The sequence below is a fragment of the Dicentrarchus labrax genome, unplaced genomic scaffold, assembly GCF_905237075.1.
Source record: "Dicentrarchus labrax unplaced genomic scaffold, dlabrax2021, whole genome shotgun sequence".
Classification (NCBI taxonomy): domain Eukaryota; kingdom Metazoa; phylum Chordata; class Actinopteri; family Moronidae; genus Dicentrarchus; species Dicentrarchus labrax.
The window spans coordinates 21996538-22009445 of record NW_026136722.1 but is presented as its reverse complement, the minus strand read 5'-3'; the positions used below and the strand labels follow the sequence as shown (position 1 = coordinate 22009445).

General features: G+C 38.7%; 1 protein-coding gene across 14 annotated transcripts in view; it reads right to left on the bottom strand.

Annotated features, from left to right (window-relative positions):
* Nucleotides 1-12908, bottom strand: part of rbfox1 (RNA binding fox-1 homolog 1) — a 365339-nt gene that overhangs the window by 32226 nt on the left and 320205 nt on the right. For 13 of the 14 annotated variants that reach the window (XR_007881838.1, XR_007881839.1, XM_051386964.1 and 10 more), the window contains 4 exons: nucleotides 12822-12875; nucleotides 9621-9713; nucleotides 4384-4444; nucleotides 2837-2890 (listed from right to left, as the gene is read on the bottom strand). Coding sequence is in view for 12 of the 14 variants with exons in the window: in XM_051386964.1 (XP_051242924.1) it covers nucleotides 2837-2890; nucleotides 4384-4444; nucleotides 9621-9713; nucleotides 12822-12875 (262 nt within the window). In the remaining 2 variants the exon portion in view is untranslated. The remainder of the gene's footprint in view (nucleotides 1-2836; nucleotides 2891-4383; nucleotides 4445-9620; nucleotides 9714-12821; nucleotides 12876-12908) is intronic. The other variant, XM_051386968.1, reaches the window with a different exon arrangement.

Below are 12908 nucleotides of genomic sequence, written 5' to 3'. Positions count from 1 at the left end.
AGCGTCTCTACACTGGCTCCCTGTAAAATTTAGAAAATAATTTAAAATCTTCCTCCTCACCAACAAAGCTCTTCATGGTCAGGCCCCTTCATATCTTAAAGAGCTCATAGTACCCTATTACCCCTCTAGAACACTGCGTTCTCTGAAAGCAGGGCTACTTGTGGTTCCTATAGTCTCAAAAAGCTGCTATAGGCCTAGACTATGGGGATTTCCCATGATGCACTGAACTCCTCTCTTCCTCTCCCTCTCTTTCTGCACTCATTCATGTCCCATTAATGCATGTTACTAACTTCACTTCTTCCCCAGAGTTCTTGTGCTTTCTCATCTCGCAGGTTCTCATGGATCCTGGTGGAGCCTGCTGCCATGGTGCCATGGTGGCTGGCATTGCTAATATCACTGACATTAGTGTTATTATTATTATTATTACTATTATTATTACTACAGTTACTATTATTACTATAATCACTGCTCATTGTCCCCTGTCGTTGCTGTCGTCATCATCTTCTTCATGTTCATCATCATCAGTCACTTCTATTAGTGTAGTTGTTGCTGCTGTTGTTGCTGTGCACCTGTCTGTCTGTCTGTCTCTCTCACCGCAACACTCTCTCTCTCTCTCTCTCTCTCTCTCTCTCTCTCACACCCCAACTGGTCGAGGCAGACGACCACCAACCTAGAGCTGAGGGGTCTGTCCTAGGTTTCTGCTTTTGCCAAGTACTTGCTCATGGTGGGAACTGTTGGGTCTCTGTAAATAATGTTATAAGGAGTTCGGTCTAGACCTGCTCTATTATTATAAAAAAATACAGAAATAACATGTTTGGGTTAATGCCACAGCTGAGGGGCAAGTTCAAGTCATGTATCATGTCTGTTTTCACAAATCCCAAGTCAAGTCTCAAGTCCATCAGGGCAAGTCAAACCATAAGGCTTCATACTGTCAGCAAATAGTTTTCTTTCTAACCTAAACCGTTATCTCATAACAATTACAGTATTTAGTGTTTGTTAAAATGCTGAACCCACCTTTAATCTCTATTTTATCGTCCTTCACACAACTATGTTTTTCTTTTGTCACATAGAATGCTATAACGAGGCCTACCTAGAGCCGAAGGGTCTGTCCTAGGTTTCTGCCTCTTAAAAGGCAGTTTTTCCTTGCCCCCGTTGCCAAGTGCTTGCTCATGGTGGTACTGTTGGGTCGGTCTAGACCTGCTCTATTTGAAAAGTGTCCTGAGATAACTTCTGTTAAGAATTGGCGCCATACAAATAAAATTGAATTGAATTTAATTGAATAACATGAATACCGTTGTGCGCCACATTTGCACTATTCACCACTTGCCCTCACAAGTTTGACTCTTCAGAACAGCTATAAAAACTACTGTCCGAAAGATACTGAGACGTTCAAGATGACCTGTTTATATTTCCTGAGAGGCAATCTCCTCTTGTTGTGCAAATGATGTCTGGGGAAAAAATAGCAAACAAACACTAGTAGCAGGGTCTGGTTTTGGGGCTAATAAATTATGTGGTATCGGATTGGTACACAGACATGAGTACTTGCAAATATCCGATAACACATTTTAGGCAGAATTGGAACAACTCTATTTATATCCTGTCAGAGCCCAAATTAATTTCTTCAAACAGACCAATAGTTCCCAAACTTTGACCAGAAAATTAATTACTAGAAAATAATACTGATATTGGTATTGATTGTGCACTGTATACTACCAATAATCAACAGGCAAAACCATGTAGTAGTATAAAAATCGTTTCTAGGAGACTGGTTTGAGAATTGGTGGTATTATCACTAAGCGTGGACACTATCTCAAGACCCATTCCTCTAGAATGCTTTTGCATTTCTACAACCAGAGAAGAACAACATTTTGAGAAATACAGTTTATAAAAGCAAGCAAACTAAATCTGGCTATATGATATTTTTTTACAGATTTTACAGACAAAGAGGAAGTACAGACAAAGAAATCTGCTAATTTGGTGAATCTTCAACTCTGCCTTGTGAATCTTAATCTGCACTGCTATCTAAACATCTGAACTAATTAACCATGAGAACAGGTCCCAACCTCTATCCTGAATGGCTGCAGTCCTAACCTATTAATAACATAATAGGCCAAATTGCTAATTCAAAACAGACCTGAAAAGCTTGTACACTCCTTGCATATGTACACGTAAAACACTTACACACAAATACCCAATGGCATTTTGGGTACTTGAAAGGTGAAACAAAAGTAAATCAATACAAAGCCATTTTGTAATTAAAAGAACGTGGGGGTGAATTAGGCAAACGTCTGTCTGGAGAAATTGAAAATATTGATTTTAATTTACAAAATATATTTCATACCTTTTAATGTCCTTGCAGAAATGGACAATTAGATTTCCTTCTCTCTTGTCCTTTGCTTTCATTCACTCCACCTATCCCCTGCAACACTCTTTTATCTGTCTCTTATCACTAAATCCAAGTATTTTTCACCTTAATGGCCATGGATAATGACAGGGTGGGGGCCCCAAAGGGTTGGGAGAGGTGAATACCGGGATGGCCAAGATTGAAGAAGGCTTGTGGGTGGCGGAACGTTTGTTTTGCAGCAGAAATGACAGTCTGTTGTCCCATTTGTGCGACTCAGCATAGTTCTCGGGCTATAAACAGACTTTGCCTGGTTGCATGTTGCTTGGAAGAAAGAGGGACAGGGAGAGGTGAGGAAGGTTACATTGAAGGAGGGGGGAGTGAGGAGAAAGAGAAAATGAAGATGTCGAAGAAACTAAAGAACAAAACGAATGAGGAGGAGGAAGATAATGACAAAGGAGATGGTGACAGATGGAGAAGGGCATGTCCTCCTACCTGCATAGAATTCTGGGCTGTAGACAGCGCTGACCACTGGATTTAACTTCCAGCCTGAAACAAGATTGACAGCAGGAGAAAGACACAGACAGGAACAGTGTTTTATTGCGTTAGTTCACACGCCCTGTATGTTCTGAATAAACTTCCATCTCCCTAGGAATGTTTTCAGATATTTAGAACAAAGGTCACATGAATTTTTTACCAAAAGAATGAACCTTTTTAGCTTTGAGTTTATACCTCCTTAAAATGTTGTTTACCAAGACATTTTATATTGTCTGACACAAATTAACATTCAGCTAATTTTCAATTGCTAATTTGTTTGCCTAGATTACATTTTAAAGACACAACAACAAAACAGTTAAATGGAACATATCTGTGAAATTGTTAATGGCAACATAAAATGTTTATATCGAACATATCTGTAACACCCTATTCACATAGGCCGCCTCAGCAGCATGTGGCGTCTCACGCGTGTGACAGCTGCCTCTAGTCTAGGCAACTAAAAGCATTTGGTTAAAGTGGTACTGCAGTGATTTACTAATACACTTCCAAACAGTTGGGGGACGTTAAAAAATCAATTTCGCAAAGGATGTAACATCCTGACTTTTAGTCCCAATTATGAGTTAAGTTACAACAAGACTAACACCAGAATTCCACCAGGCACGACTTGACCATTGAGAGAATTTCAGAGGTGGAGCATGTTGCCTGCCATACGTTTAGTAACATTAGTTGTGTATTTTGTCCTTAAAAAGGATACAAAACAGTGTGTTTCTCCGCCTAAAATTTCTTTCAATCTACTGACGTTCCTGTCTGGTGCCACAATGTTTATGTAGCATGAAATTCGATCCGGAGTCTGCACGCAGGATTTTATTTTGAAAATTGATCGGCTTCTTTATGGCATTTCTGTGTCTCACTTCCTACAAGTGCGATCGAGGAGCCCTGCGTGTCCAGAATAATGCGAGTGTCAGTATTTAATGAGTTTGGGCCTCGGTATTCTGACTCGGTCTCCTTATTGCTCCATCGCTCAGTTTTTGGGGATGGCTTGTTGTTGGCAGATTTTTGTTTCTCTTTACATTAATGATTTATTTAATTGATTTAAGAGTCACTTGGACATCTTCTTGTATCCATGCCCTGACTTCAAGCTTTCAATCACCTTTTTGGTTGGTTTGGTTGAATGTTCCTCTGTTTTTATGGTGTTTTTTTTCACCATAAAAATTTACTTAATGTTTTGCCCTCCAGGTACAGCTGTATTCAGATACAGGTCTGGTTATACCATAATGAACAAACTACACTACATACAGATGATCTCCATTTCACTAATTATGTGACTTCTAAAATCCATTGACTGCACCAACGATTTTCCGTATGTGTTATTAAAGGGAGTGAATCCTTATGCAAACGTATTTTGTGATTTAGATTTGTAATTAATTTAGATACATTTCTAGAGATCGGTTTTCACTGATATTGAAGGGTCAGCTGCATTAAATCTGGGCTGATTGATTCAATCTTGCAAAACAACAAAACAAGAAAAATTACATTGGCCTCACCATTTGCATATGGGTTGACAGTCTTCTTATTTGTCATTACTCGGGCTGTTGCATTGTTGACCTACAGCAGATAAAGAGAATTCCATGAGTCATGACACTTATATGTAAATGCTATATTTTTTAGTGTAAATCTGCATGCATTGTTTTCTAATGTAATAAACAAAGAAAGCAGTACACTGTATTATGGCAAACACCCATGTCATTTGTGTGTTTTCGAAATTGCATTCAGAAACACTTAAAAACATCCAAAACAAATCAGATTTCTTTCTCATTTGCATATTTTCTATCTGACGTTTTCCAGCATGCTCTCCCCAATTATAGTGACATTTCAATAACATACAGACAAAAGTAAAGAAACAACAGATGCACTTGGCAAAATTATGTTTTGTAAATGTATAGATGCATGCGGTGGGAGGAGGAGGAAAAAAAAACACAAAGAAAATGTCATTGGGGGAAGGGTAGAAGAGAATATGTTGGGAGCATTATGCAACATCAAGTCAACCTTAAAACGTGAGAAGAACTGTTGTGACGAAAGCAACACAAAGCATTCACACTCAGACAACAGCCTCTCGGATTCATTGCAAGAATAATTATTAAGATCAAATAAAATAGATGTACTCAAAGAAACCAACCAAGTCAGTCAATCAACCAATCAAATCATTCCAAATTCAAACAACAGCTAACAGGGTAAATTAAAAAAGGGTGCATTTTCTTCCAAAGTAAAATAAAATAAATCAATAAATGGGTTTCCAACAATCTCAGATAGATGTGCAAACGAATTCATATCTCAGTCAGTATTGCTCGCACACGCAGCTCCAGGAGAACACTTAGTGAATGGACACGCACGCCGACACGCAAGAAAATATGTATGTCAATATACAGCATCAACTCAACCACAATTCAAAAAGAAATGTCACGTGAGTTTTAGCGTTGCAAACGTTCCAAAGAGAGAGGAAGAGAGAGAGGAAATGCTGGCAGAATGGCTTGCTCGCCCACACTTACCATTCCCAAACCTTTAGGCCCCGCCCACTTGTTTGTGTACTGTTACCGTTGTAACTGTGTTGGATGGGGCCCTAAACAAGCTACCGTTGGAAGGATGGTGGGGGAGGAGGGGATGAGAAAGGAATAAGCAGCATCTTACTCAGGTGGCCAAGAAAACTTTGCAATCATTCCACTGCACAAACCCTCTCTTTCAGCACTCTCTATATGAGCAGCTATCTGGTTTCTTAAAGCATAACTCCGACCATTTTGTCCAAACAAGCTGTCTTTATCCATCATACTGACTGATGTGGACCAAAAACTAATCTAGTTTGCTTCACAAGAGAAATAATGGCATATTGACTCAGCTTTCAAATAGAGTCCTAAAGAACCACCCTAACAGTGTCTCAAAGCAACCAGAGAATGCTTTTTCATTGATCCAACACAAAAATATGTAAATGAATTTAATCTAAAACCATATTTATCTCATATATATATACATTGTTGGTGTCACCTGGGCCATTGGTAGAGCACTTCTTTGCCAAAGAATTGTTGTGGCACTCTACTTCACTACATTACTACTTTGCTACATGAATTAGTGTAAAACCCTGTAGTTGACAGTATGAAAGTGTAAACTAGTTAAGATAAAATACAAGGATGAGGGCACAGTCACACATATGTGAAATCAACATTGGCAAATATTGGCCACTTGTTCCGTTCTATGCAAGCGAAGGCAAAAACAAAAACTTTGCTTCCAGTAGCAAAGCAGATTTGTATTTCAGCTTTGTGTTGACTCCCACCAATAGTAAATACACGTGTGTGGTTGACCCCTTAAACAAACTACAAACCGGCAAATCCTGCACTGCCCACATTTCGCCTTGGCAGGCGATGGTCACTCGCCTGCATTCACATATGTGTGACGGTACCGTAAAAGTTCTGTAGTGCATTGCAGAGAGCTGAGCAGGTGGATGGTGACTGAGAGGAGTTGACGTTTTCAGCTTTGAGAGAGCCAAAGAAGTCAAGACTCCAAAACTCCACAAAGCCACGTTACATCAAATAAGATGATCAAACTTAATAGATCTAGAAGGACATTTTTGTAATTGTGAATGTAAGGCCACTGAGTCTGTTACATAAAACAGATCAGAATTCACGTGGGTTTTGTGGTTTTGTATCTGAGATTATTAATATGTCAGCAAAAACAATCCAGAGGGAATTTCAAAGAGAAGATCTTGCAATGGGGTTTTGAGGGAATACCTTGGCCTGATAGTTTGTCTACCTGGATGCATTATTTGGATGACATCTAACTCTCATGTAGGCAGAGCTGTCAACAAACACGATAGGTTGCTGGTCAAAGTGTGTTTAGACCAACTTTCAGCCCTGCAGTAAAAAACTTGCAGTGGTGCCATTGCAGAGGGCTCTGGCAAAAGTTGCAGAGTTGTCAGGAAAAAAAGGTTCAACCTGGCTCATGTTTTGCAGGACTGTAATGCGATCCTGTAAGTTGCTGTTGTGGCCAATCAAATACATTTCTGGTAGATTACTCTGTAACAAAAAAGTAGTATTTGTACTGTGCAACTTGCGTTTGTGGTAATGAAAGATAAAATAGTTGCTGCTGTTGTAAGTTTCCAGAGTTGCAAAATCCTGTCTCTCAGTAGTAGTATTATAAAGCGTTTTTCAGTGTTTTAAGCTCTGATAAATCTTTAAAGTCATGGATGTGGTATCTGAAAAGTTCAAATTTTTCCTATAACTACAACTATTATGTAGAAAGGGAATTGCAGTTTCCTGTGTGAGAATGTAATGGGAGTATGGGGTGATTGGGAGATCTTAATGTGTAGAGAGGCATGAAAGTGTGCCGTTGGTGTCGCCACAGGTAGGAAGGCAAGAAAAGCTTGACATGAAAAGATAAGCTACCAGGCCTTGGACTAAACCTTAGAATCCAGTATGCTCTTGTGGAAGCTTCCTGCTACAGAATACGGTTGAAGCAGAAGCCTGTACTTTTTTAAGTGTCAAGCTTGCTAGAGATATAATTGCCCAGTTTGGCTTTTGGCTCTTCAGTGGGTCTGGATGTACTGAGGGGAGGGGGTTGTGAAAGTGAATCCTCTTGAGCTGAATTGAGCTTTAGTTTGTCTGCACTTGGATGGTATGCAACACAGAAGTGAATGATGAAGGGCTTTAATACATAATCTACATGTTTACGTAAAACATTTGTTGTCTTTGTGTAGGAAAAAAAGGAGACATTTGGTCAACTGAAAAAACAACTGACAAACTGCTTTGGCTGGATGGTGATGATAATGCTATAAGGAGTTCGGTCTAGACCTGCTCTATTTGAAAAGTGTCCTGAGATAACTCCTGTTATGAATTGGCGCTATACAAATAAAACTGAATTGAATTGAATTGATGAGATCTTTGCAGTGATTTTTGGGAATAGAAGAAACAAAAAGAAAGAATGTACTAAAGCAATTTGTTATAAATGACTGAACGGGCAAATTTGTCACCATGGGGACAGATGTACAGTGCAAGACAGTCTGGTAGGAATTTTACTGATATTTGTTAGCAAGATAAAAATGACTTTAGTCACTGCATGAAGTGAAGGAGTTCAAGTATGTCATGCTTTTTGAGGAAATATATCATCAATCCATTAAAACTGTCTATTTATCACTAAATCTATGCCTAGAATATAATAAAAGCTGACCATCGTTGCAGGGTGGCTGGGCAGACCCTTAGACATGAAGTGAGGAACTCTGCAGGGAGTTCAAGAGAAACGTCCTCTCCTTGCCTCAAACTGAACTAGTTGAGGTGGATCCTGGCCATTCTTCATTCCTGTGGAGGTATTCAGGGGAGGTCCAGCTGGGAGGAGACTACAGGGAAGACCCAGAAAACACTGGAGGGATTACATATCCCATCAGGCATGGAAATCCCTCAGAAATAGAATAAGCGATTGAAAATGGAAGGATGGATCTATTGATGAAGGAAGCTTGCTGTGGTGCCAGGGTATTATAGCCTTTGTCAGGTGTCTAATCATATGAATGAATTATTTTTAGATGTAGGTATAACCCAGCCAACATTTGTATGTGGGTATTACATGGGCTGTAAAATGGGCTATATCGGATTGTCTCTGGGCTCCATGATGGCCCCATGTCAATTGCCCTCATGGGCTTTATGCAGGATTACACTGGGTGTTAGGTGGGGTCCAACTGGCCAACTCAAATGGGCCCCATTTCTCCATGGGAATAGGCAGGAAACATTGTATAGTATGAAGGATTGGCAATGGAAGACTGCAACTGCAGTGTGATACATGGGAGCAAAATCCAAAGTGATCCAAAGGCTCTTTAAAGCCTTAACCTGTGATTATTAAGCCAGTGCCAGTTCTGCCCAACCCATGCCACAGTCCCTTCCAAAGTGCAGCCCATGTAGTAGATTTCACATGGTCCAGATTTTAGTATGGACTGTGTAGACTCGACAATATGGTCCACGGTGGGAATGTGGATGATATAGATGCTGTTGGATGTTTGGTGGAAAAATCTATCGACAGCAATCATGATTTAAGGCATTCAAATCTATTAAAATATTAAAATGCTGATACAGGGTCAAAAATGGACAGAGTTATGCTTGAAGACTGGTGGTTCCTCTGAGTGAAGACATTGAAATATCACTTAGGTTTTGTCATTCTACTGAATCATGTTAGTTGTGAACCTTGCATTTCGCTCTCCAGGTGTCAACAAATCCCTAAGTACTTCCTCTGTCTGTGGATGGGTAAGGTTTTTAGGATTTATTGGAGGAAAAGCTCCCTTCTTCATTAAACATATATAAGAACATCTTTTCTTTCAAACATTCATGGCCAAACTCCAAAATAATATATGCACCTTCTCTAACACAGGAGAATGTGAAAAATGATTTCCACTTTTAAACTTTTGGTAAGGTACATTTCCTTAACAGTCAAAATCAAGTAAAAAAGAAAAAAGGGGGAAAAAAAGTAAACTAAGAAATAATAAAACCAGAAAAGTCTCTCACATACAATAATGTTGGACTAGTTATATGGCGACATTTATTTGGTTAATAAAACTGCACAAGGAAAGGGAAATGATGAGGCTTGGATGACTTGACAGTGTGATGTCATGAGGAAGATGGCAAGGTGGGATGTGGCGGTAGACTGTCACACTCGCACACACAAACGCACACATAAATACACAAACATACCCACAGAGAGGAAAAGGAGGACAGGAAGAAGGAACAAGTCGAAAGAAATATTTGAGAACATGCACCTCTATTTTACGGCCTTCTACCACGGTGCCATGTAATTTCTCTCTGGCCCTGTCGGCGTCCACGCTATGCTCGAACGTTACGAACCCAAAACCCTGCATGCAGGACGGAAAGAGGCAAGAACAACATGCAAATTATTTCTGACATATTACACTCAACATTACAGTGAACAACTTGCATCAAAAAGAGAATAGTAGATAACACAATATTATGCTTGAGTATTCCATATTAACCAATATCCAATAATATTACACAGGTCTGTAAAAAAAGAAAATTAATTGATCAGAGGAAACTGACCCTTTGCAAAGCCCTGCTCCCTTAGGCAGTGCCTTAATTGGTGCCAGTACCCTAATTCAGCACAACCCTAACCCTAAACACAACATAACCATAACCCTGATACATTTTTTGTCTTTTTTTTAACAACAATAACAATGCTGCTTCCTTTGCGTGTTTACACGCAGTTACAGAAATGTAAGTACCTCACGAGCATTGCTGGACGTAGGGGTTTAGAAATACAGAGGTCCAAAAATTGAATTTGCTAGAGGGGTTTAGGGCAACTTATTATTATTATTTATTTTTCATAATTCTGTTTCTACTACACCGGGTTCCTGCAGATTGAGGACAGAAATAGGCAAAAGCAGGCTTCTCATGCTAAGTGAACGTTGATTTTGCTGGCTGAAATTTAACTTTGCTTTGCTTTGCTTTGTTGGTTGAAATCTCTGTCGTTGGCTGATTCCTTTTGAAATGGGAACCCTGCTTATTTGTCTTAAATGTGCAGCTTGATTGCAAGCTAAAAGACTGAAGCCAAAGCTGCATCTTTCAGGCACAACATCGAGTTTGGCTGGAATACTTGGGTGTGTACATTTTCAGCAGCAGGACAGAGATGCTAAAGTTAGCCTGTACTGTGATATAGCATCCAGGACCAGTTCCCATGCAGTGTATGTTCCACTGGGAGCTTTACTCACATGACCTGGAACACAAAATAATATAGCGCTGCTGTCACGCGGACTATGTCCAAAGCCCTTACTTTTCAGGTAAGGACAAAACCCCTGTGATTTTACAATGATTGAACACTGCGTTGTCAAAGTTGGTAAAGATGGTTAATACTTTTAATTAGTTGAATATTCGTAAAAAAAAAAAAAAAAAACATGGACAGAAGTAAAGAGTGACCAATAGCATTGATTTATTAAAACAGAGGCCTTGGAAGTAATGCAAAGAATCAACTGCAGGTCGTAAAGACCCATGTATACCACTTTGTCTTGTTCAGAAATATGAAGCTTCGTAGGCCTGCTGTCCGTTGGTACAGTTGCTAAGCAGTGACTGGACAATTGCTGTTTGGGGTAGGGGTTTAGTTAATGGTCATTTGAATTTATATAGAACATTAATTATCTAAAGTAAGAAAAGAAAACAAAGTCAATATTTTTAAGTCAATGTGAACAATGAAACTATTTCAGTACAGTTTGTAAGACGCTTTATTCACAACTGTGTCAACTTCTTTTGTTTTCTCCCATTCATTACCTACACTGTCCCAGTAAATTCAAGCCTTGGGCGTTAATACCATGCCTCAATAATAAATGCCTGTTTTTATATCAGGGGTTATGACAATTGCATACAATGAATCATTTACTGCAATGTCCCCATATTGCAAAATAGTACGGGAAATAGATTCCTTTGGTGACGTTTATAATAGGTGAAATTAAATCCACCAAAAGAATGAAGGGAAAATTAATTTCTTTATAGCATTTCATCAGCAGTCAGAAAAAATACTACAGTAATAACGGGAAGCAAAGCAACAAAAATAATCTTATTCTAAAAACTGCAGGAGCTGAAGGACTTTAAAAGAAACTATATTTATGTATCAGTGACTATATTATTGACTGCACATATCTATCTATGTAGTTTAGCATTTTGTTTTGTCAGATTACAATATCAGACCTTTCTCAATAAGGGTTAGGGTTAGGGGAACTTATATTCTCATAAACGTTTGAAACTCATCAGTTGTGGCCCAACTACAAATGCCCCAAAGTGTTCTTGCTTTAGCCAGTTAATCGAGGATGCTTTAAAACCTGACTTGCACATGCTGGAGGACATCTACTGTAAATACACAAGTGTTATAATTGTTGTTCAGCAAATGTTTTTGTGCCCCCAGATTTAATTTGGGATTGTTTTTAGGTAAGACAGAAACCATTTGGATTTCAAATATGCAGCCCGTTTCTCAAAATGATACCTACTGCAACAATGCAACAATGCTGCAACAATGTTTTTAGAAAGGTGAGGGCTTGCAGGCAAGTTGATTATCTCTGGAGCTGGCATTCTAAATCACTTGTTTCCAATCTAGGAGTCCAGAGTCCCACTAGGGGTTGCCAAAGCTTCACAGGAGATCACAAGGCCTTCTTGATTTTTATAGGTCATTTCTATGAAGAAAACTAATTTATTTTATTTCTTTCGTTTGCATTATTATTTAAGATCTAAATAGGATATGGGCACATATGTATGAAACAATATATAATTCAAACAGAACGGGATAACAAGTTCCTAAAAATATCAGGAAAACCCATCTCTGATCAATATTTTGGAAATGATTTGCCTAAAATTCATCCAAATTGCTTGTTGTGCACAAACTTCCTGCAGTTATTGTGTTCACTGTTTGGTCTGTACTGTTGTTGTTATGCATTGACAATAATATGAAATATCCATAAAATATTTCACTTAGTATACTCAATGATAGAAAAAGGTTGGAAACTACTGCTCTAGAGATGTATGGTGTACAATAATCACTTGAATTTAAACATAACTGTGCAGCTGTTATCATTACTGCAATGTATATTTGAGGTAAAACCAATCACCTGAGCCTAACTTTGCTCTTGTGAACTCCCAAGTGCATTGCCTTCAGACTTCAAACTTTGCAAAAACTGTATTAAAATAGGCCTATTGCGTTTTGAGGATACAATAATGAAGGGACACTACCAAAAGTGTAATGAATATCATGTATAATATATAATATCAATTTCATTTCTGTATGTTCGGTACAGGAAGGTCACGGATCAAACACAAATAAGTAGACTAAATCTGTTCCCCAAATGTAATCTTATGTGTTGATTTGACACTTCTGGAGCAGGAGAGTCTGAAACACTTCTACTACTACAAAAGTAAAATAAAACCATTTAAGAGACACACTTAGAAAAAACAGAAACATCATGTACCTTCGAACCGCGCTCGTTGAAGATGATTTCCACATCTAAGATTTTGCCAAATTGCTGCAAAGAAACAAAAAACAAATGCTGAGTGAT